The 21,907-nt window shown below is 40.1% G+C and overlaps 1 protein-coding gene across 3 annotated transcripts in view; it reads right to left on the bottom strand.

The window, feature by feature from the left end:
• Window positions 1–1,159: 1,159 nt before the first annotated feature.
• Window positions 1,160–21,907, bottom strand: part of MEIOB (meiosis specific with OB-fold) — a 41,700-nt gene continuing 20,952 nt past the window's right edge. For all 3 annotated transcript variants that reach the window (XM_077142217.1, XM_077142215.1, XM_077142216.1), the window contains 5 exons: window positions 18,770–18,871; window positions 15,360–15,513; window positions 5,988–6,171; window positions 5,229–5,315; window positions 1,160–1,536 (listed from right to left, as the gene is read on the bottom strand). In XM_077142217.1, coding sequence (XP_076998332.1) covers window positions 1,426–1,536; window positions 5,229–5,315; window positions 5,988–6,171; window positions 15,360–15,513; window positions 18,770–18,871 — 638 coding nt within the window. In that variant the 3' untranslated portion in view covers window positions 1,160–1,425. The remainder of the gene's footprint in view (window positions 1,537–5,228; window positions 5,316–5,987; window positions 6,172–15,359; window positions 15,514–18,769; window positions 18,872–21,907) is intronic.

Raw genomic sequence — 21,907 nt, 5'->3', positions numbered from 1 at the left:
CCCTCTGCTGGCCATGCTAGCTCCACAGACCTGGGCTGGCCAGGCAGCAGCTGCTGGTTATCACCCTGCAGGGAGAACTCCCATCATGCCTATGCGTGCAGGTGAAGCCTGGGGGGAGGCCACCTGCGCCACGGAAGCCCATGGTGCTCTGAGCCCAAGCAGCTGTTCCCAATACTCCTGGTCCAAGCCTCCGTGCTTTGAACCTTACTTGACAAACAGGGCCTTGTGAGGATGGGGCATCAGAGAGCCTGGCACAGCCAGGGGAGGGCACACCCAGCCAAGGGTGTGTGTGCAATCAGACTGCCAGGATACGTTCCCTTCTCTCCCCTCCCCTGCCTAACCTCTCCCCCTCCATCACTCTTCTGTCCTTTCCCCCACGCCCACCCTCCCAATTCACCTTGGTTAACAAACCCACTCCTCCTCTTCATTGGACCAATTTTCTGTTTGCACAACTAGGTGAGTCCGTCATTACCTTGTTTATTACCAGGACTTGGACAGCCAGGAGAAAACCTGTAACCCGGCTCCTGCTACCCACCCCCACCACACACACAAAGGCTGCGCATGCTAAAAGACAGAGAAACCACTACTGACAACTGAGTTAAGCTTGTCTCCAGCACTAGGTTATAACAGAGTTGACGCTTAGTTTTTCCTCCCCACCCCGCCCCGCGCCTCTGATGGAGGACGTGTACCTTCAGAAGCACCAAGGCCTAGAATACGCTGGTAACACCTCGCAGGCCGTGGTGGTCTTCACAGAGGTGGGTCTTCCCAGATGGCAGTCTATGGCCTAAGCATGTAACAAGGAACGAGGCACAGCTGAGCAGGACCCCTGGGCTGCTGTAAAGAAAACTGAGCTAAGAGGGAGCTCCTGCCCCAGTATCCTCATGAGGCCCCTGCCCTTCAAAGGAACTAAGATGAGGGGACGGCTTGCCAGCTTTTGAAGCTGGTTTCCTCCCCACTGATTCAGATTCATAAATGTAAGCCCTGAGTCAGCAAGCCTTCAAAAACACTGGGCAGCTTTAACTTGTCAGCAAGAAGGCAAGGGGTGAGAAAAGCACTTTGGTGTTCAGAGCAGTCCCATGATATTGCCTAGGAACTTTTTCCAAGAAAATAAGACAGAGCAAAATGGCCTGAGAAAAGAAAACATTCATATCTATGGGAAACATTAAACTTATTTATTAATTCATGTGACTATTTTCCAATTTAAGAAGAGAAAAGACAAAGACAGCAGCAAAGACCTTACATGCAGTGAGCTGGGATGCCATATTTTTTCCCCAAATAATTCCAGAGAGAACATCATAACTATAACAGAAATACTTTTACCATATTTAAACAAAATACAATTTGATCCATAATTTTTAAACTAATATTCCACTTCAAAGGAAGTCAAAACTCATTCTTTTCTAGAGTTTGCAATGATAAATGGTTTCAAACATTTCCTTGTCTGGACAAGTTCCTGCTGGCCTCAATAGGATCTGCAAGCCTACATGACAGCACACTGATTCTCACTCCACCCCTTGCTCTATGTGACGAAACAAACTGTAGGGAGAAAGAGAGAGACAGTGAGTGTTAAAAATCACCTTGTAATAAGGTTGAAAACCAATGATTATGAACAGAGAACTTCAATGAAAAGTTTGATTTTCAAATGTTAACATAAATTTCAATTAAAAGTTGTAAGACAATGGAGAGAGTCCTTATATCAGGCAAAGTGAAATAGAGAAATTGTAAGTCTGGCCTCTGACAGTGATTTTGTAAAAATCCATGTTTTGTATGACAGCTGTCACATAGAAGAATTAGGATTATGAATCAAAGATACTTTAAAAAGGGCTTAATGTATGTACAAAGTTTCAATTTGTGGTAGATATTAACCTATAGCAGAGACATAATCTGTTAGATTACAGGGATATGGTAACACAATTATTAATAACTATAAATGCAGCCTTTTTTTAAAACATCTTACAAAGTATTTTCACCAAGATTTTGTTTAATATGTAGTGGAAGAACACCTCAGCAGGACATTTTAATTCCAAAGACTAATAGAGAAAGAAAATACTCAGGTCAAAAAAAACTGTGTAAGGTTTGGTGAGGATAAAGATAACCAAGGGTCCTCAGGCTTCCTCGGGCAGCAGGCCAGCTCTGGCACTGCCAGATACCTTCTGAGTTCTTGGGCCCCACCGGGCCTGCACCTTTCTGGTTGTAGAGCGTAGAGAACTGAGGGCAATGCACATGATGCCTGCCCACAGAAATGCAAATGAATCCTGTTTGGGTGAAGGTACAGTAGATTCTGCCCAGTAGAAAAGACTGGTCTTGTACCTATCAGCGAACTCAACTTAACATTTCATATTGCCTGCCTATGTCTTTTACATCTTACTGTTTCGCTCGATCAATGAATTCAATTACATATTTGACGTGTTAATTTTATTTTTGTATGAGAGCCAAGATTTTTACCTTTTGGAAATTTTCCTTTACTGCTAATATCAAATTTAAAAGGCTTATAATAATATCACCAGATGTTTTAAAACATTAAAATGAACATTTCTCTGAAATCCCTCCAACTGAACCATTTCAAATAGCTATTTTTTTTTTCTCACAATCACACAGTCACATTGCGAAAGGTGTATCATACAATCATCTTCAAGAAACATGGCTACTGGGACACAGCTCTACATTTTCAGGCAGTTCCCTCCAGCCTCTCTGTTACACCTTAACTAAAAAGGTGGTATCTATTTAATGCGTAAGAATAACCTCCAGGATAATTTCTCGACTCCATTTGGAATCTCTCAGACACTTTATTTTGTCTCATTTCTCTTTCCCCCCCTTTCGGTCAAGAAGATTTTCTCAATCCCTTGGTGCTGAGTCCCAGCTCATTCTAGGGTTTCTGTCCCACGTTGCCAGGAAGGTCCACACTCCTGGGAGTCATGTCCCACGTAGTCAGGGGGAGGGTGATGAGTTTGCTTGTTGTGTTGGCTAGAGAGAGAGGCCACATCTGAGCAACAAAAGAGGCTCTCCTGAGGGTGACTCTTAGGCCTAATTTTAAGTAGGCTTAGCCTATCCTTTGTGCGGTGAAGATTCATATGAACAAACCCCAAGATTGGGGACTCAGCCTATTGCTTTGGTTGTCCCCATTGCTTGTGAGAATACCAAGAATTCTGCAATTGGGGAAGCTGAATTTTCTCCCTTTCTCATCATTCCCCCAAGAGGACTTTGCCAATACTTTTTTATTCACTGTTCAAATCCTTCTGGGATTTATCAAGGCATCACTCTGGACAAACCTACAAAATCTCATGCCCCATTCAAGGTTCCATGGACTTATGGTGTTCAATTAAGCTGTCCACATAAGTTATATTAGGAAATGCCCTAGTCAAAATATAAATTTTGTACCAAATAAACATTTTTTGCTTTAGTCTCACACATAAGTTAAAGTTTTAAAATATTAATTACCATCTATTTTCAACACCCTGCCATATTGACATTCCTTTGTTCTTCCTCATGCAAAAACATTTTTTTAATTTGTACATTTAGTCACTATCATTACACACTCTAGACATTCCTAGATTATACCATCTCAGTCTTTATCATTTATCTTTCTTTCTGATTTCATTTGTGCCCCCAGCCTTCCTCCCTCTATCATTCTCACATTCAGCTTCATTCAGTGTTCTAACATTATCAAATAGCTATTATTTTTAATGAAAGTGTAGTATTATAAAATGTTCAATGTATATAATTATACTGTTTTAACATATTAACAAAGCAATGTAAGTTCTTATTTTTTACTTACATGTTGTTTTAACTGATTATAACAATTGAAATTGCATTTGACTCTTATGTCCTTATCACATTTTGTGATTTAATCATTTTATATCTGCTTAAAACCTTTATTAAATCCTATTTAATATCTTTTTAGCATATTCTTTAGAAAGGTACATTGCCTCTTCACTTGAGGGAAGCTTGAAGTTGTATTTGAATAGTTTGGGAAACTATAATTAAGTTGCCATGACTTTAATTAAATTGATCACACTCAACAGCTGGAATGTCCAGTTGGAGGGTAAGCACAGAGCTGAGTCAAGGAGCTCAGCACATTCTCATTTGGGAATACAGAATATTTAGGTGGGCCATGTTAATGGGGAAAGAAATGCAGTCTGATGTTGCAGTTGTCCCACCTTCTGCCTAATAATGAAGAGGCCTCAAATGGAGGTTCTAGAAATAGTGGTGAGGCTATCACTCCACATCCCCAACCTACTCTGATGTGCTTGAGACTGCAAGGGAAGGAAGCCACTAGCAAGGGGAAACCTGCTTATGGGGCAGGGATGGAGTGGACACAGCAGTGCTCAAAGTCTCTTTCAGGAATCCATGAGATGAAAACTGTCTTCATGATAAAACCAAGACGCCAACTGCCTTTTTTACACTCACTCTCTCAGAGCACACGTTGGTGTTTCCCAGAGGTAATCTGGGGGCGTAACATCCTTATCTGACCACACGTGGAAATTTGGAAATTTCCCAATTTTAATTTTTAATACAGTAGACATCAATAGATATAACTCACACAAACAAAACCCCAATTACTTTCAAGAGTGTAAAGGAGTCCTGAAATTCAAATGCCTGAGAGCAGGGAAGGAGAGAAATAATGTAAGCTGAAGTCCTACCTCAGCTGAGATGGGTGCTGCAAGGGGCAACACTTGTGGGCTTCATTCTCTTCATTTGCAAAACAAGGAGAATTTGCCTTGCTCCCCTTCTGATTAACCCCTTTCATGCAGAAATTCTATGATCCCTCAACACTGTAGTGCTGCTAGTGCCCAGGGGACCCTCCAGTCCTTTAGGGTTAATTTGCCAGGGCCACAGGGCGAAACAGTGGTGGAATGAGGCCTCAGACCCAAGCCCGAACCTTACTGGTCCCAGAACTTGGGCCTCTGACTGTGATTATACACAGCTTGCTGGAGGACAGGTCAGGGCACAGGCCAGAGGGACACAGTGAGCCCAGCCCAGCTCCAAAGCCTACCCCTGCCTTCCAGCTAAGGCTCATGGAGTCTCTGCTTTTCAAGCTATTTCTTTGGTGTCATTTGTAACTCCTTAATGCTCCATGGAAAAGGCTGGTTCTTCTTGTTGTTGGTATTGCTGGTAGTCTAGGAATTGGGTATTATTAAAATAATTTCCTGATTTATTAGGTACATACCCTAGGATTGTCTTATTTTTTTAAATATACAGAATAATACAGAACTGTAAAATGCACTAACCTTTAAATAAATTTTGCTTCTTTCCAAAAGAAACTGCCACTTTAATGCTGTTCTCTGGTCATCTGTCATTGCAAGAAACTCATTTACCTAGTTGAAAAAAAATAATATAAAGATCAAACAAATATTTCTGGTGGAAGTATAGTTAACTCATCTTGACAACAATGAGAAACGTAAATTGCTCACAAACTGGAATTTTATCTGTGAAACTAGGTCACTTATCCTTACAAAGGCAGTAAGGCAAGAAAAGCTGGTAAATTTCATGAGCCAAGGAAAAAAGATTCCAAGAGCCAGTTTTAATAATAAAAGGAAGTTCTGTCATCAAATGCACCTGCTAGCCACTAAGTATCTGCTGCTTGGTGTCCAGCCATAGATCAGGGAGAAACTCGTGACAGACTTTATCTGGCTGGGCAGATGAAACAGCACCAAACCCTCCCATCGGAAACGCCACTGCATGATTGATTCAGTCTCGGATATGCTATTTTACCCATTGTTACTTGATATGTAATTTTTCATGTTTATTCTTCCACTATTTTTATTATTCCAGTCATCATTCATAATAGTTTTATCTATAATTTAAAAATACAATATATACCTATTTTTTCAGGTAAGGCAATGTGTGTTTAAATAAAAAATTTTCCTAGACTTCTTTATTAACAAATTAATTTCTATCAAATATTCTAAAAAATAACCTATTATCTTTTGGGAAGAAAAGTCAGCTTAGAAATATGTCTACATATTTGTTTCCTTTTGGCTACTTACAGTGCAGCCCAAAGTCTCCTCAGCAACGCTTCCAGTGAGTTTGCAGGAGGGCAGGGTGCCGGTGTGATCAGTAAGGTCAATTAGCACATCAAAGTTGGGAAAACCAGGTTTAAACTCCAAAGAATCTTTATTGCAAGTTGTGCAAGTGTTGGATGCTTCATTAACAATATAACCACAGCCTGAGCTGAAAAGCAACAAAGTAAATAATAAAATGTGATGGCCTTTGGAAACAAGAATGCTCTCTAGCCCAAGAATTCTCCTTGGGACCCTCAGGCGTCAGGGCCCTGAGACACAGGCCCAGATGCGCAGCAGCTGGGAGCAGGGCCCAGGGCTTCCTGCTCAGCCCACTGACTTACCTGAAGCCCGGCCAAGCCAGTCCTCGCCTGGCCCAGCTTGTCCTTTTCGGCCCGCCACTCCCCACCCCTTCCCTTCAACCAGCACCTGCAGAATTTATCCTTCAGCACTGCTTCCTGCTCTCTCTGGCCTAGTCTTTGTCACTGCAGGTGCCTGTTTTACCTCTCCAACCCGGGTGTCCCATCCCTCTAAACATGGGCCCATGACACTCACCAGAGGCTACTGTGCTTCGTCCGCTGGACACACATGGGGTCTACCGGCTGTCAGTACTGTTGGGGAGGCAGCACCCTTCTCTCTGGGTATAATTTTACGCTACTCCCTATTTCTGAAGCAATCTTTTATTCAGTCCATTTGTAAAGATATACTAACCCCAATTTCTCAAACTCTCAAGAGAATGCTTTCTTGCCTAGCCACTGGATCAGATTCTATTACATTTGGGATGCTTTTCCTCAGTTATCACAATTAAAGATGTAGGAAAAATGTAGACCACAAAAAGTAGTTAGCCTTTAAAACTTTACATATGTGTCTTACACAGCAGCACCTACTTTCATTTTTTTCCCAACTTTAATACTAATCATAAAATTTTTAACAATCCATAAGTCGCTACAACCTCCAGTTGGGTCCCTGGATCAGATAAGTCCTGAAATGCAGAAGGGCCAGCCTCTCCAGAACATCAACTAATTTTATCCCCCTGCCCCATATTATCAACAGCCCCTTCCAACATGAAAAATTTAGAATGGGCATATCCAAAATACCCTCTAAAGAGTGGGAGAAAGATAAAAGATGATGGTGGAGTTATACAGAGAAGGTAGGGTATAACAAATGAGTACGATTGCTGAAGCATTATATTGATATTCTGTCTCCAGTACCTTAAGGCAGCTAGAGGTAAAAACCTGGAATTTGGAATTGTATCCCAAACTCTGAAACCTGTTCTGCAACTAATTGTTGTGATGTACTTGGAAATTTATTGTTTGGTATATATGTTATTTTCATAAAAAAAAAAAAAATAGGAGTATTACAGAGAAGATAGGATTTAAAAAAACCCCACAGGTTGGCGTGTCCTTCCGTTGGGCATGCCTCTGTTAACTCTCTAATATGCACTCTCTCTTTTTAATAGACTTCTCTTTAGCGAATTTATTACTTATTTACATTGGCCCGCTCATCTCTAAATTCTTTTAGTTTTGAGACTATCAAACTGGGATCAGGGCTCAGCTGGACCATTGCCTGTAGGGCACCAGTTACATATTCTGGCAAGACAGGAGTGATTTCAAAAGAGCCCAGGAGAGCAACATCTCCCACTGCCCGCAGTAAACTACAAATCAGAAATTCATCTTCAGCAAAAAGAGACTTTTAAAAGAAGCAAGAGTACATCTAAACAGGACCTGCTCAGCTGTGACGTGTCTGGAGCAGTACAATCTGGATAACTGCTAAAGGTGGCAGCCTGGGCACCAGAACTCCTGATTCAGCTGCACCCCAGCACATAGGATGGCTGTCCACATTCAACTGTGACTGGGACATCATTGTATGACAAAATAAATGAACAGGGGGGCAAAGCAGCTCTAAGTGAGCCAGAGCATACTTCCCCAAATGCTACTGTATTCTCATTTCTCAACAGTGTGAGCTTTAAACCTATAACCTCCTGTTCCCAGGCTCAGAGACTTATGTGGAGGAGACGGAGGAAAGAATGTAGGCATGGTGGGATGGTGTGGACTATAACATAATGTTTTTGCATTTTTCAGTATCCCCCAACCCTTTCAACATTATCAGAAATTATACATTTCTACATGTACTCTCTCTCACCTCTATAAAACATTAAAAAAAAATCCCTCAACTTTCCTTTAAGATACACAAATTGAGTACAAGTAAAACTGGGGAGCATGAAAAAAGACCAGTGGACTGCATAAATGTCAATATCCCAGCTGCACTATTATACCATAATTTTGCAAAATGTTCCTTTTTGGGGGAAATCAGGCAAAGGGCGCAAGGAATCTCACTATTTTCTTACAAATGCACATGAATCTATAATTATCAGTGAAATTTTCCACTTAAAAAATATATGGCTCTTTCTCCGCCGGCAGCGCTCCCGCCGCCAGCCAGCCAGCCCTCCTCTCCCTCTTTCTCCTCCAGCGGCGCTCCCACCGCCAGCCAGCCAGCCCTTCTCTCCCTCCTTCTCCGCCGGTGGTGCTCCTGCCGCCATCTTGCCCTTCTCTTTCCCCTTCTGCTCCGGCGGCGCGCCACTGGCCATCTTATCCTTCCCTTTTTCCTCCTGCTCCGGCGGCTCTCCAACCACCACTGTGCCCTCTTCCGCCTTCACCAGCTCCTCCGCCACCGTCCTCGACAGCCTTGCCACCCTCAACTTTCCTCCTCCAGAACAGCTACTGGGGGAGCAGAGACGATACAGAGCAGCTCCCGGAGCCACGACGGAGTTCAAAGGAATGGCATACCCCATGCTGGAATGGCTGACTATCTGGGAGAACCAGCTCCAGTGAGATCGCCAAGGGCCGCGGGCATTCCCGGGCGGGACGGCAAGCAGCTGGAGTCCCTCCCTTCCTCCTTCCCAGGCCAGCTGGCAGAATTGGGCAGGCGGGCCCCTCGGGCCGCGGCGGCTGGCGCCCCCACCACGCGAGGCCCCCCGGACCAACTGAGAGAGTTGGGTCGGAAATCCCCAGACCGCGGAGAACGGTGACCGGGGGGGTCCCTTCCAAACACGTGACTCCCCAGTCCGGCTGGGAACGGTGCACTCTCCCGGGCTGCGGCAGCTGGCGCCCTCCCGCCACACTTGGCGCCCCGGGCCGACTAGGAAATTCGGTCGGGCGCTCTCCCGGGCTGCGGCGGCCGGCGACCCTCCCCGCGTTCGGACCCCTGGGCCGGATGGCACTCTTCCAAGCAGCTTCGGCTGGCGAACCTGCCCCACGGCGAGCTTTTTCCAAAGTTAAATGACCCACAGCACCTTTTACTGGTGGAACTCGCAGACAAACGTGTGCCACGAGCGCCACCTACTGGGCAGGATAAGAAAAACAGAACCCAGAGATTTCACAGAAAAATCTTTCAACCTGTTGGGCCAAACACCCAGGGAAATCTGACTAAATGCCCAGACGCCAGCAGAAGATAACGGATCACGCTCAGAAAACTGAAAATATGGCCCAGTCAAAGGAACAAACCAATAGTTCAAATGAGATACAGGAGCTGAAACAACTAATGCTGAATATATGAACAGAAATGGAAAACCTCTTCAAAAATGAAATCGATAAATTGAGGGAGGACATGAAGAAGACATGGGCTGAACAAAAAGAAGAAATAGAAAAACTGAAAAAACAAATCACAGAGCTTATGGAAGTGAAGGATAAAGTAGAAAAGATGGAAAAAACAATGGATACCTACAATGATAGATTTAAAGAGACAGAAGATAGAATTAGTGATTTGGAGGATGGAACATCTGAATTCCAAAAAGAAACAGAAACTATCGGGAAAAGAATGGAAAAATTTGAACAGGGGATCAGGGAACTCAAGGACAATATGAAGCGCACAAATATACGTGTTGTGGGTGTCCCAGAAGGAGAAGAGAAGGGAAAAGGAGGAGAAAAACTAATGGAAGAAATTATCACTGAAAATTTCCCAACTCTTATGAAAGACCTAAAATTACAGATCCAAGAAGTGCAGCACACCCCAAAGAGATTAGACCCAAACAGGCGTTCTCCAAGACACTTACTAGTTAAAATGTAAGAGGTCAAAGAGAAAGAGAGGATCTTGAAAGCAGCAAGAGAAAAACAATCCATCACATACAAGGGAAACCCAATAAGACTATGTATAGATTTCTCAGCAGAAACCATGGAAGCTAGAAGACAGTGGGATGATATATTTAAAATACTAAAAGAGAAAAACTGCCAACCAAGACTCCTATATCCAGCAAAATTATCCTTCAAAAATGAGGGAGAAATTAAAACATTCTCAGACAAAAAGTCACTGAGAGAATTTGTGACCAAAAGACCAGCTCTGCAAGAAATACTAAAGGGAGCACTAGAGTCAGATACGAAAAGACAGAAGAGAGAGGTATGGAGAAGAGTGTAGAAAGAAGGAAAATCAGATATGATGTACATAATACAAAAGACAAAATGGTAGAGAAAAATATTATCCAAACAGTAATAACACTAAATGTTAATGGACTGAATTCCCCAATCAAAAGACATAGACTGGCAGAATGGGTTAAAAAACAGGATCCTTCTATATGCTGTCTACAGGAAACACATCTTAGACCCAAAGATAAACATAGGTTGAAAGTGAAAGATTGGGAAAAGATATTTCATGCAAATAACAACCAGAAAAGAGCAGGAGTAGCTATACTAATATCCAACAAATTAGACTTCAAATGTAAAACAGTTAAAAGAGACAAAGAAGGACACTATCTACTAATAAAAGGAACAATTAAACAAGAAGACATAACAATCATAAATATGTATGCACCGAACCAGAATGCCCCTAAATACGTGAGGAATACACTGCAAACACTGAAAAGGGAAATAGACTCATAAACCATAATAGTTGGAGACTTCAATTCACCACTCTCATCAATGGACAGAACATCTAGACAGAGGATCAATAAAGAAATAGAGAATCTGAATATTACTATAAATGAGCTCGACTTAACAGACATATATAGGACATTACATCCCACATCAACAGGATACACCTTTTTCTCAAGTGCTCATGGATCATTCTCAAAGATAGACCATATGCTTGGCCACAAAGCAAGTCTTAACAAATTTAAAAAGATTGAAATCATACACAACACTTTCTCGGATCATAAAGGAATGAAGTTGGAAATCAATAATAGGCAGAGTGCCAGAAAATTCACAAATACGTGGAGGCTCAACAACACACTCTTAAACAATGACTGGGTCAAAGAAGAAATTGCTAGAGAAATTAGCAAATACCTCGAGGCGAATGAAAATGAAAACACAACATTTCAAAACCTATGGGATGCAACAAAGGCAATGCTAAGAGGGAAATTTATTGCCCTAAATGCCTATATCAGAAAAGAAGAAAAGGCAAAAATGCAGGAATTAACTGTCCACTTGGAAGAACTGGAGAAAGAACAGCAAACTAATCCCAAAGTAAGCAAAAGGAAAGAAATAACAAAGATTAGAGCAGAAATAAATGAAATTGAAAACATGAAAACAACAGAGAAAATCAATAAGACCAGAAGTTGGTTCTATGAGAAAATCAATAAGATTGATGGGCCCTTATCAAGATTGACAAAAAGAAGAAGAGAGAGGATGCAAATAAATAAGATCAGAAATGGAAGAGGAGACATAACTACTGACCTCACAGAAATAAAGGAGGTAATAACAGGATACTATGAACAACTTTATGCTAATAAATACAACAATTTAGATGAAATGGACGGGTTCCTGGAAAGACATGAACAACCAACTTTGACTCAAGAAGACATAGATGACCTCAACAAACCAATCACAAGTAAAGAAATTGAATTAGTCATTCAAAAGCTTCCTAAAAAGAAAAGTCCAGGACCAGACGGCTTCACATGTGAATTCTATCAAACATTCCAGAAAGAATTAGTACCAACTCTCCTCAAACTCTTCAAAAAAATCAAAGTGGAGGGAAAACTACCTAATTCATTCTATGAAGCCAACATCACCCTCATACCAAAACCAGGCAAAGATATTACAAAAAAAAGAAAACTACAGGCCAATCTCTCTAATGAATATAGATGCAAAAATCCTCAATAAAATTCTAGCAAATCGTATCCAACAACACATTAAAAGAATTATACATCATGACCAAGTAGGATTCATCCCAGGTATGCAAGGATGGTTCAACATAAGAAAATCAATTAATGTAATACACCATATCAACAAATCAAAGCAGAAAAATCACATGATCATCTCAATTGATGCAGAGAAGGCATTTGACAAGATTCAACATCCTTTCCTGTTGCAAACACTTCAAAAGATAGGAATACAAGGGAACTTCCTTAAAATGATAGAGGGAATATATGAAAAACCCACAGCTAATATCATCCTCAACGGGGAAAAACTGAAAACTTTCCCCCTAAGATCAGGAACAAGACAAGGATGTCCACTATCACCACTATTATTCAACATTGTGTTGGAGGTTCTAGCCAAAGCAATTAGACAAGAAAAAGAAATACAAGGCATCAAAATTGGAAAGGAAGAAGTAAAACTATCACTGTTTGCAGACGATATGATACTATACGTCGAAAACCCGGAAAAATCCACAACAAAACTACTAGAGCTAATAAATGAGTACAGCAAAGTAGCAGGTTACAAGATCAACATTCAAAAATCTGTAGCATTTCTATACACTAGTAATGAACAAGCTGAGGGGGAAATCAAGAAACGAATCCCATTTACAATCGCAACTAAAAGAATAAAATACCTAGGAATAAATTTAACTAAAGAAACAAAAAACCTATATAAAGAAAACTACAAAAAACTGCTAAAATAAATCACAGAAGACCTAAATAGATGGAAGGGCATACCGTGTTCATGGATTGGAAGACTAAATATAATTAAGATGTCAATCCTACCTAAATTGATCTACAGATTCAATGCAATACCAATCAAAATCCCAACAACTTATTTTTCAGAAATAGAAAAACCAATAAGCAAATTTATCTGGAAGGGCAGGTTGCCCCGAATTGCTAAAAACATCTTGAGGAAAAAAAACGAAGCTGGAGGTCTCGCGATGCCGGACTTTAAGGCATAGTATGAAGCCACAGTGGTCAAAACAGCATGGTATTGGCATAAAGATAGATATATCGACCAATGGAATCGAATAGAGTGCTGAGATATAGACCCTCTCATCTATGGACATTTGATCTTTGAAAAGGCAGTCAAGCCAGCTCACCTGGGACAGAACAGTCTCTTCAATAAATGGTGCTTAGAGAACTGGATATCCATATGCAAAAGAATGAAAGAAGACCCATATCTCACACCTTATACAAAAGTTAACTCAAAATGGATCAAAGATCTAAACATTAGGTCTAAGACCATAAAACAGTTAGAGGAAAATGTAGGGAGATATCTTATGAAACTTACAATTGGAGGCGGTTTTATGGACCTTAAACCTAAAGCAAGAGCACTGAAGAAGGAAATAAATAAATGGGAGCTCCTCAAAATTAAACACTTTTGTGCATCAAAGAACTTCATCCAAGAAAGTAGAAAGACAGCCTACACAATGGGAGATAATATTTGGAAACGACATATCAGATAAAGGTCTAGTATCCAGAATTTATAAAGAGATTGTTCAACTCAACAACAACAAAAAGACAGCCAACCCAATTACAAAATGGGAAAAAGACTTGAACAGACACCTACCAGAAGAAGAAATACGGATGGCCAAGAGGCACATGAAGAGATGCTCAATGTCCCTGGCCATTAGAGAAATGCAAATCAAAACCACAATGAGATATCATCTCACACCCACCAGAATGGCCATTATCAACAAAACAGAAAATGACAAGTGCTGGCGAGGATGCGGTGAAAGAGGCACACTTATCCACTGTTGGTGGGAATGTCAAATGGTGCAACCACTGTGGAAGGCAGTTTGGCAGTTCCTCAAAAAGCTGAATATAGAATTGCCATACGACCGAGCAATACCATTGCTGGGTATCTACTCAAAGGAATTAAGGGCAAAGACACAGACGGACATTTGAACACCAATGTTTATAGCAGCGTTACTTACAATTGCAAAGAGATGTAAACAGCCAAAATGTCCATCAACAGAAGAATGGCTAAACAAACTGTGGTATATACATACGATGGAATATTATGCAGCTTTAAGACAAGATAAACTTATGAAGCATGTAATAACATGGATGGACCTAGAGAACATTATGCTGAGTGAGTCCAGCCAAAAACTAAAGGACAAATACTGTATGGTCCCAATGATGTGAACGGACATTCGAGAATAAACTTGAAATTCTTGTCATTGGTAACAGAGTCCAGCAGGAGTTAGAAACAGGGTAAGATAATGGGTAATTGGAGCTGAAGGGATACAGACTGTGCAACAGGACTAGATACAAAAACTCAAAAATGGACAGCACAACAATACCTAATTGTAAAGTAATCATGTTAAAACACTGAATGAAGCTGCATCTGAGCTATAGGTTTTGTTTGTTTGTTTGTTTTTGTTTTTTGTTTTTTCTATTATTATTACTTTTATTTCTTTTCTCTATATTAACATTCTATATCTTTGTCTGGTGTGTCGCTAGTTCTTCTAAACCGATGCAAATGTACTAAGAAATGATGATCATGCATCTATGTGATGTTAAGAATTACTGATTGCATATGTAGAATGGTATGATTTCTAAATGTTGGGTTAATTTCTTTTTTTTTCCGTTAATTAATAAAAAAAAAAAAAGAATTACTGATTGGATATGTAGAATGGTATGATTTCTAAATGTTGGGTTAATTTCTTTTTTTTCCCATTAATTAATAAAAAAAAATATATATATATATATGAGAAGATTTTCACAATAACATTTTAGACATTTCTCATCAGGTATCTTTTGGGTAAGATTATTAAACCTACTAGAGTTTCCTTTTCTATGAGGTTAGCTACTTTATCTACCTAGGAGATGTTGGAAAACAGTCATCATGCAGCTGAAAACAATTTCTTTTTAAATGGTGTTGCAGCACTCCTATAGGAAATGATGAATAAAATAACTTTCTACTGAGGTATAAAACCACATTTTGTCATCTGAGTTAAAAGTTTCTTTCAATATTATATATTTATTTCCTAGGATAACAGAAAAACAGTAAATTATTTTTACTTTTTAAGAGGCAACTATATACTTTGAATCTCAGTGGTTGGCCACAGGGACTTTTCAGTGTGGACTACTTTCCTATCATAAACACCCTCATAAACACTACTTTGTCAAAGAATGTCTTTATCATTCATTGACCTTAACATTTATGAACAATAATTGTTTTTCTTTTCTTATGAAAATTTGCAGAAAGAAATCTGGCCACTTACCATTTATTTCGAACCACTTTTGCAGTATCATCATCAATGTCCAACGTTGAAAGGTAACCATAAAGGATACCATAGAAAGGACCAGCTTTTCCTTCATTCTTCAAAGCTTTTACCTTTAATTGTTCAACTGTATAGACATCAACTATTGTATTCACTAAAAAGAAGAAGTTATTAAAGTTCTAGGTAAAAAGTTTAAAGGAAAACATAACTTTTATAGGAGCATGATATTAAAAGGTAAAGAAATGAATGCAAAATCACTAGCCAAAAAGGAAAAGAATGTGAAATTAGTCTTCATTAAAATAGTTTCTGGGTGGGCCATGGTGGCTCAGCAGGCAGGAATGCTTGCCTGCGATGTCAGAGGACCCAGGTTCGATTCCCGGTGCCTGCCCATGTAAAAATTTTTAAAAATAAAATAAAATAGTTTCTGACCATCAAAAGATACCAGTATGTGCTCTGAAATTTGTTGGTTTTCTTGTATATATGTTATTTTTCAAATAAAAAAAAATTTAAATATACCAGTAAAAGAATATAAAGGCAAGCCACGGAGTGGGAGATGTTAACAATTTATAACAAGACAAAGGACTCTTTTCACAATATCTAAAGAACTTTTAAAAATCAATTAAAAAGACAGACCCAATTTGTAAATGGGGAAGCATATTGCAACATGGATGAACCTTGAAAACATAATGTTTAGTGAAGGAAGCCAGACACAACGGGACACATACTGGACAATTTCATTTCTATGAAATGTTCAGAATAGGCAAATCTGTACAGACAGAAAGCAGATTGGTGGTTACCGGGGGCTGCATAATGGGTACAGGGTTTTATTTTGGAGCAATGAAAATGTTTCAGAAGTAGATCTGGATAGCACAACCTTGTGAATGTACTACTTGCCACCAAATTGTTCACTTTAAAACAGGTTAATTTCCCCTCTATGTAGGACATGACTCCCAGGATGTACATCTCCCTGGCAATGTGGGACAGAAATCCCAGGATGAGACAGGACACGGCATCAAGGGATTGGAAAAACTTTCTTGACCAATGCGAGAAGAAAGAAATGAGAAAAACATTAAATGTCAGTGGCTGAAAAATTTCAAACAGAATCGAGAGGTTATCCTGGAGGTTATTATTCAGCATAATATAGATATACCCATTTTAGTTTATGGTGTATTGGCGTGACTAGAGGGAAGTACCTGAAACTGCTGAGCTGTGTTCCAGTGGCCTTGTTTATTAAAGATGATTGTATGATACAGCTTTTACAATGTGACTGTGTGATTGTGAAAACATTGTGTCTGCTGCTCTTTTATTTAGGGTATGGACAGATGAAAATAAACAAATAAGAGTGGGGACAGAGGTTAAAATAAATTAGGTAGATGGAAAATACTAGTGGTCAATAAGAGGAAGGGGCAAGAGGTATGGTATATATGAGTTTTTTCTTTTTTCTTTCTTTTTCTGGAGTGATGAAAATGTTCAAAAACCGATCTCGGTGATGAATACACAACTACATGATGATATTGTGAGCCATTTATTGTATACCACATATGGAATGTTTGTATGTTAAGAATGTTTGTATGTTTATATGTTGTTTTATCAATAAAAATATTTTTAAAAACAGGTTAATTTTATTTTATGTACATTTCACCCAAAAATAAAACATTAGAAACAGCAAGTCATTGTTGCCTCTGAGTAAACTTAATTATAAAAGTTTCCACAGTCAAGTAGAAGAGAGGGGCCCCTGACTACCACTTTTGTGACCACTTCGGTATGACCCCTGAACAAGAAAAAATTTTTTCATACAAATATGATACCCCTTGAGTCTGGCCCTGCCACCACAGAGTCAACAATGCCTTCCTAACCAAAAAGGGGGAAAGAAGTATAATAAAATAAGGCATCAGTTGCCAAGAGAGATCAAATGGAGTCAAAAGGCTATTCTGGAGGCTGCTCTTATGCAAGCTTCAGTTAAACAGTGCTAATTGCCATGGTTTGTTAAACCCCAATCAACATCACTCTTGTTGACTCTTAAGAACACCTAGGGCTCAAACTGAGACTCTTTACAGGGCTCGAACTGAGACTCTTTAAAGGCTTCATGCACTAGGTTTGCCTTCCTGAAACATTTAATTCCCATAGGGTACCTAGCTAAATCCTGAAATTCAGAGGGGTCAGCCTCTCCAAGATTATCAGTCAATTTCATCTCCCTCTCCTTTAGTGTGAACACCGCTTCTCAACATGAAAATGCCAGATCAGGCATTGCCCAAAGATCCCTATAGATTGGGAGAAGGATTAAAGGAAGAGGAGATGTAACAGAGAAAATGGGATCTAACAAATGACTATGGCTGCTGAATTAATATTCCTTCTAGCCTCCAGTGTTTTGGAACAGCTAAAAGGAAAAATCTGAGATGGTGGGATGGAAGCCCACGACAAACTCTGGTATCTGTTCTATAACTACTTGTTGAAGTGTACTTTGAAAATTATTGCTTTTCTTTCTTTCTTTGCTGTGTATATTTGTTAGATTTTACATTTTAAAAAGTTTAAAAGAAAAATACCATCCCTTGAGTCAAACCAAAGGTAGGTTATGGCCACTGTTTTCTTGGCCTATTGGTTGAATAACTGGTCAGGGACTGAAATAAGTTAGTAGCAAATTCACCTTATAGCTCCGCAAATTCTTCTGTGCTTTACAGAAGTTTCCTGAAATGGCATTACTCACAAATGACCCAACATTTAAAATATATACTTCCAAAACAACAACTACTTTATTTTAGTTCTGGTAAAAATGTGGCTCAAAGCTAGTACTGCTTGCAGACAAAAAGGAGATAGTTAAATTTTGATTCAGTAGTATTCTTTTCTGCAAGTGACTGCAACTGAAAGAAAATGTGATAAACATCCTCCACAAAAGCAGTCAAGTTCTTACTTTCACAGAACTTAAGGTAAGTGGTGAACTTGTAGAATACTTTATTTCATGGTTAATTCAATTGTGCTTTCCTGAGGTGAATTTAGTGTCATCCAGGATGATGAAACATTTGCTCTCTGGAGACTAAGTTGTAGAAAATACCACGAGGCGGTGAGCTAAGACCTCACCCTGTTCCTCCTGTGTGTCTCCCACAGGCCACAGATGGCAGCAAACAGCATCCCTTTTAAAATAGAGCCTCTTAACCAGGGCTTCATAAACAAAAGATATTTTATGCAAAACTCCATGTGTGTGTGCAGCAACTTCTCTAGGGAGAGGATCCTGAGCTTTCATCAGACTGACCAAAGGTTATATAAGCCCCCAAAGTTTAAAACTGCCTATTTAAAACTGGAAATAAACAGTTAACAGAATAAGAATATGTGATCTTTTACTATATGAAACAAAACTTCACAGGTCCAAATTTTGACATTTTACAAGTTCAAATAACATTTAAAATTTCACTCACAATTTACAGATTCTTTCAAGTAACTGTCAGTTTCATCGCCCAGAGCATTTGCTTCTATATTTTCTCTTATAAAACTCAATAGGATGTTAGCTTCTTGTGTATCTTAAATTAAAAATACATAACAAGCAAAAAAAAGCAACTGATTACTCTTTAAATCACTGTGAATGATCCAAAATTATTTTGAAGATTAAAAAGTGAAGACACAGAAGAATACAGTCTGATATAGCCCCTAAAAATGGTGACATGGCGCTCTACTTATTAACACGCAGAAATGTCCACCATATATTGTTAATGAAAAGAACAGCCTACAAAACTGTAGAGTACAGTAACCCTTTTCCTGATTAAAAAATCTACATATAAATGCCTATGAACACCAAATCACCAGAAAAGAACATCTAGAGAAAAATATGACATTTACAAGGAGTCTTTGTTTTCCTTTTTATGTTTTCATGTATATTCTGGATTTTATGTGTCTCTTTCCCAGTCAAAAGACTTGCTCTTCAAATTGGGATGTGAGTGTTCTCAGGAGCAGTTGATGGTGAGCCCAAAGGCAAGATTGTGATTTTGAGAAAGGGCTCTAAGCTCCAAGGTTGAGTTATCTGTAAGGCCCGACTCTCAACAGTCCACACACTGTCCCAACAACAGGAAGAGAGACTGCCCAGCACTGCTGTCTCAAGAGGCTACTGCAGGCCTCAGCACCTCTGCCTGGACCCCTAACTCCCGCAGCAGATGCTAGTGTTTCTCCCTCCATACTCCCATGAGTGCTGTGGCCGCTGGCTCTCAGAACCAGACCCTGTGCTCCTCGTGGGCAGGGTTCTGCATTTTGTTCCTTGAATCTCCAGTATCCAGCATGGCAACCCCCCTCCCATCCCTCCAACCATCATCCAATCACCTCCTGCCTTGTGTCGGCAATGATTTAAGTTGCCTCAGTATTTGGAAAATATACGGATTTCAATCAGCATTTAAAAATTAATAAGTGAATGGATTAATGGTCTTGAAACAATGCCAGAATGCTATGTATCTGCAGCTAAAAGGAGCAGCAGCTAAAAGGAAGCCACAGAAATCAAACCAACAAAAGGGGGGCTGGATGGGCACTGCTGTGAAGACACCCTATTGATGAGAAGGCTATTCTAGAATTCTGCAGGGAGGGCAGGAAAAACGTAAGCCACAGGAAGCCTAGAGATTCCAGGTGAAAGCTTAATCCCTTAAAGGTTCTTAATTTCCACGTGGCAAGCACAGCCCAGGAAAAGTAGAAAGACAACTGTTTTAAAGAAGCGTACTGAAGTTCACACATCCATACGAGGACTCTCCTTTGAATATGGCTCCTTGAGAATGAAAGCATCTACTTTATTCTAACGATGACAATTTTTCTTTTGAATCTGTTTTCAGAGCCAAATCATCCTAGAATATCTGTCTCAACTTAGTATTTTTTTTAACTCTTTGACCAGACAAATCCAATTATCTTTTAGAAATTCCCCAGAACTAAATTCACCCTTAAAGGATGGAGATTTTCTATCATTGATGTTATGATAAATAATAAACCATATCCTCTACCACAACCCCTTCCTTTCCAAAAAGGCTGTGAAGAGGGCACTATCGTAATGTGTGTTAACAATAGCCTATAGCTTAGTCTCCACCAATACACCACAAAGCAGTCAGAGTGACCCTTTTAGAACCTGATCAGCCAGGTCCCTGCTCTCCTCAAAACCCTGTCCTTCTCCGTCTCACCCAGAGGAAAAGCCAGAGTCCTGAGCGAAGCCTGGAAGGCCTTACTCTTCTGCCCCAACTCCTGCTCATCTGCCCCCAGCACCATCGGCTCAGTCAGGCTGCCTCAGGGCCTTTGCACTGGCTTCCCTCTGCACAGAACCTCTTTCCCTTGGCTAATCCCCCATGTCCTCACCACTGTTCAAGTGTCCCCTTACCCCAGTGGCCTACCTAACCGCCTATTTAAACCTGCAAACTGCCCCTACACACACACACACACTGGCACTCTGCATTCTCTTGACCCAGCTCCACTTCTTCTCAAATATTTCATAATTCACAAATATTTTACCTTTATTGCTATTCTCTGCCTCTCTCCTGCTAGAATGTGAGCTCCATGAGGGTGGAGATATTTGTCCACTTAGTCATTAGGCCCCAGAACTGCGAGCACCCAGCACATGGCCCTGCTCAGCAGGGTTCAGCGTAGAACAAGTCAACATGTGTCCCACAACCCCCACACTACTGCTTTCAAGGAGATAACATTCACATGACAGATGTGTAAAGTTCAATATACTTACACTCAAAACATTTTATATCACATCTCATAGTCCTACTCTACCTTTTAAATATTCTGGTAACAGTTTGATTAAAGACACAAAATTGATTTATAATTCTCAGCCATGGTTGGTGCTTTATTATTGACCAGTATAGCAAGCTTAATTTTTTTTTCTGCAGAAGAAAGGAGGGAGGCGGGAGGGAGGGAGGGAAGGAGGGAAGGAAGGAAGGAAGAGCAAGTTTAATTTTAAAGTGACACACTACTACATTCTTATCTTATTGAGACTGTGGTACACTGTTCCATTTCTGGTAACTGTACTCTTCTGCGGTGTTGGGCTGGTGACCTAAGTCTGTACCACAGAGCACTCTGCTACAGCATCAGCCCCAAGCTCTGCATGCCATGCTCCCCGGGTTTCATGCTAGAGTAAATCATACCCACTTCTGAGGAAGGAGCCCCCTAAACCTGACCCCTCCAAGTGCTGAGTGGTTGCCTCAACCCAGGGTATGGGGTGAGCACAAGGGTGTCAGGCAGTCCCACAGCAGTTACCCTTGGGGCACTTAATTGACAGTTATCAACTAACGATACCCTACATGTGTTTGCAGTGCTCAAGCAGTAGAAACAATTCAAACATAGGTAAAACAATTTATTTGTTAAATAGTCAATAATGTAGGTTATCTGATCAATAACACTGATCTCTCAGGAATGATCACAGTGGATGAGCCTCTAAACATTTGTTCCTCACAGCCCTTTAGGAAAGACACCAAAGATATAATTACCGCAAGTTTATAAAAATGCTATTTAAGCAACTTTTCACTTTTAATTCAAACTAAACCCAAACTGCATTTTCATCTTAAATATGCTGCCCAGATGTTGGAGTATGT

Source organism: Tamandua tetradactyla, chromosome 23 (assembly GCF_023851605.1).
Source record: "Tamandua tetradactyla isolate mTamTet1 chromosome 23, mTamTet1.pri, whole genome shotgun sequence".
NCBI lineage: Eukaryota > Metazoa > Chordata > Mammalia > Pilosa > Myrmecophagidae > Tamandua > Tamandua tetradactyla.
Note: the sequence above shows the minus strand (reverse complement) of the source record. Positions and strands in the feature narration are given on the sequence as shown.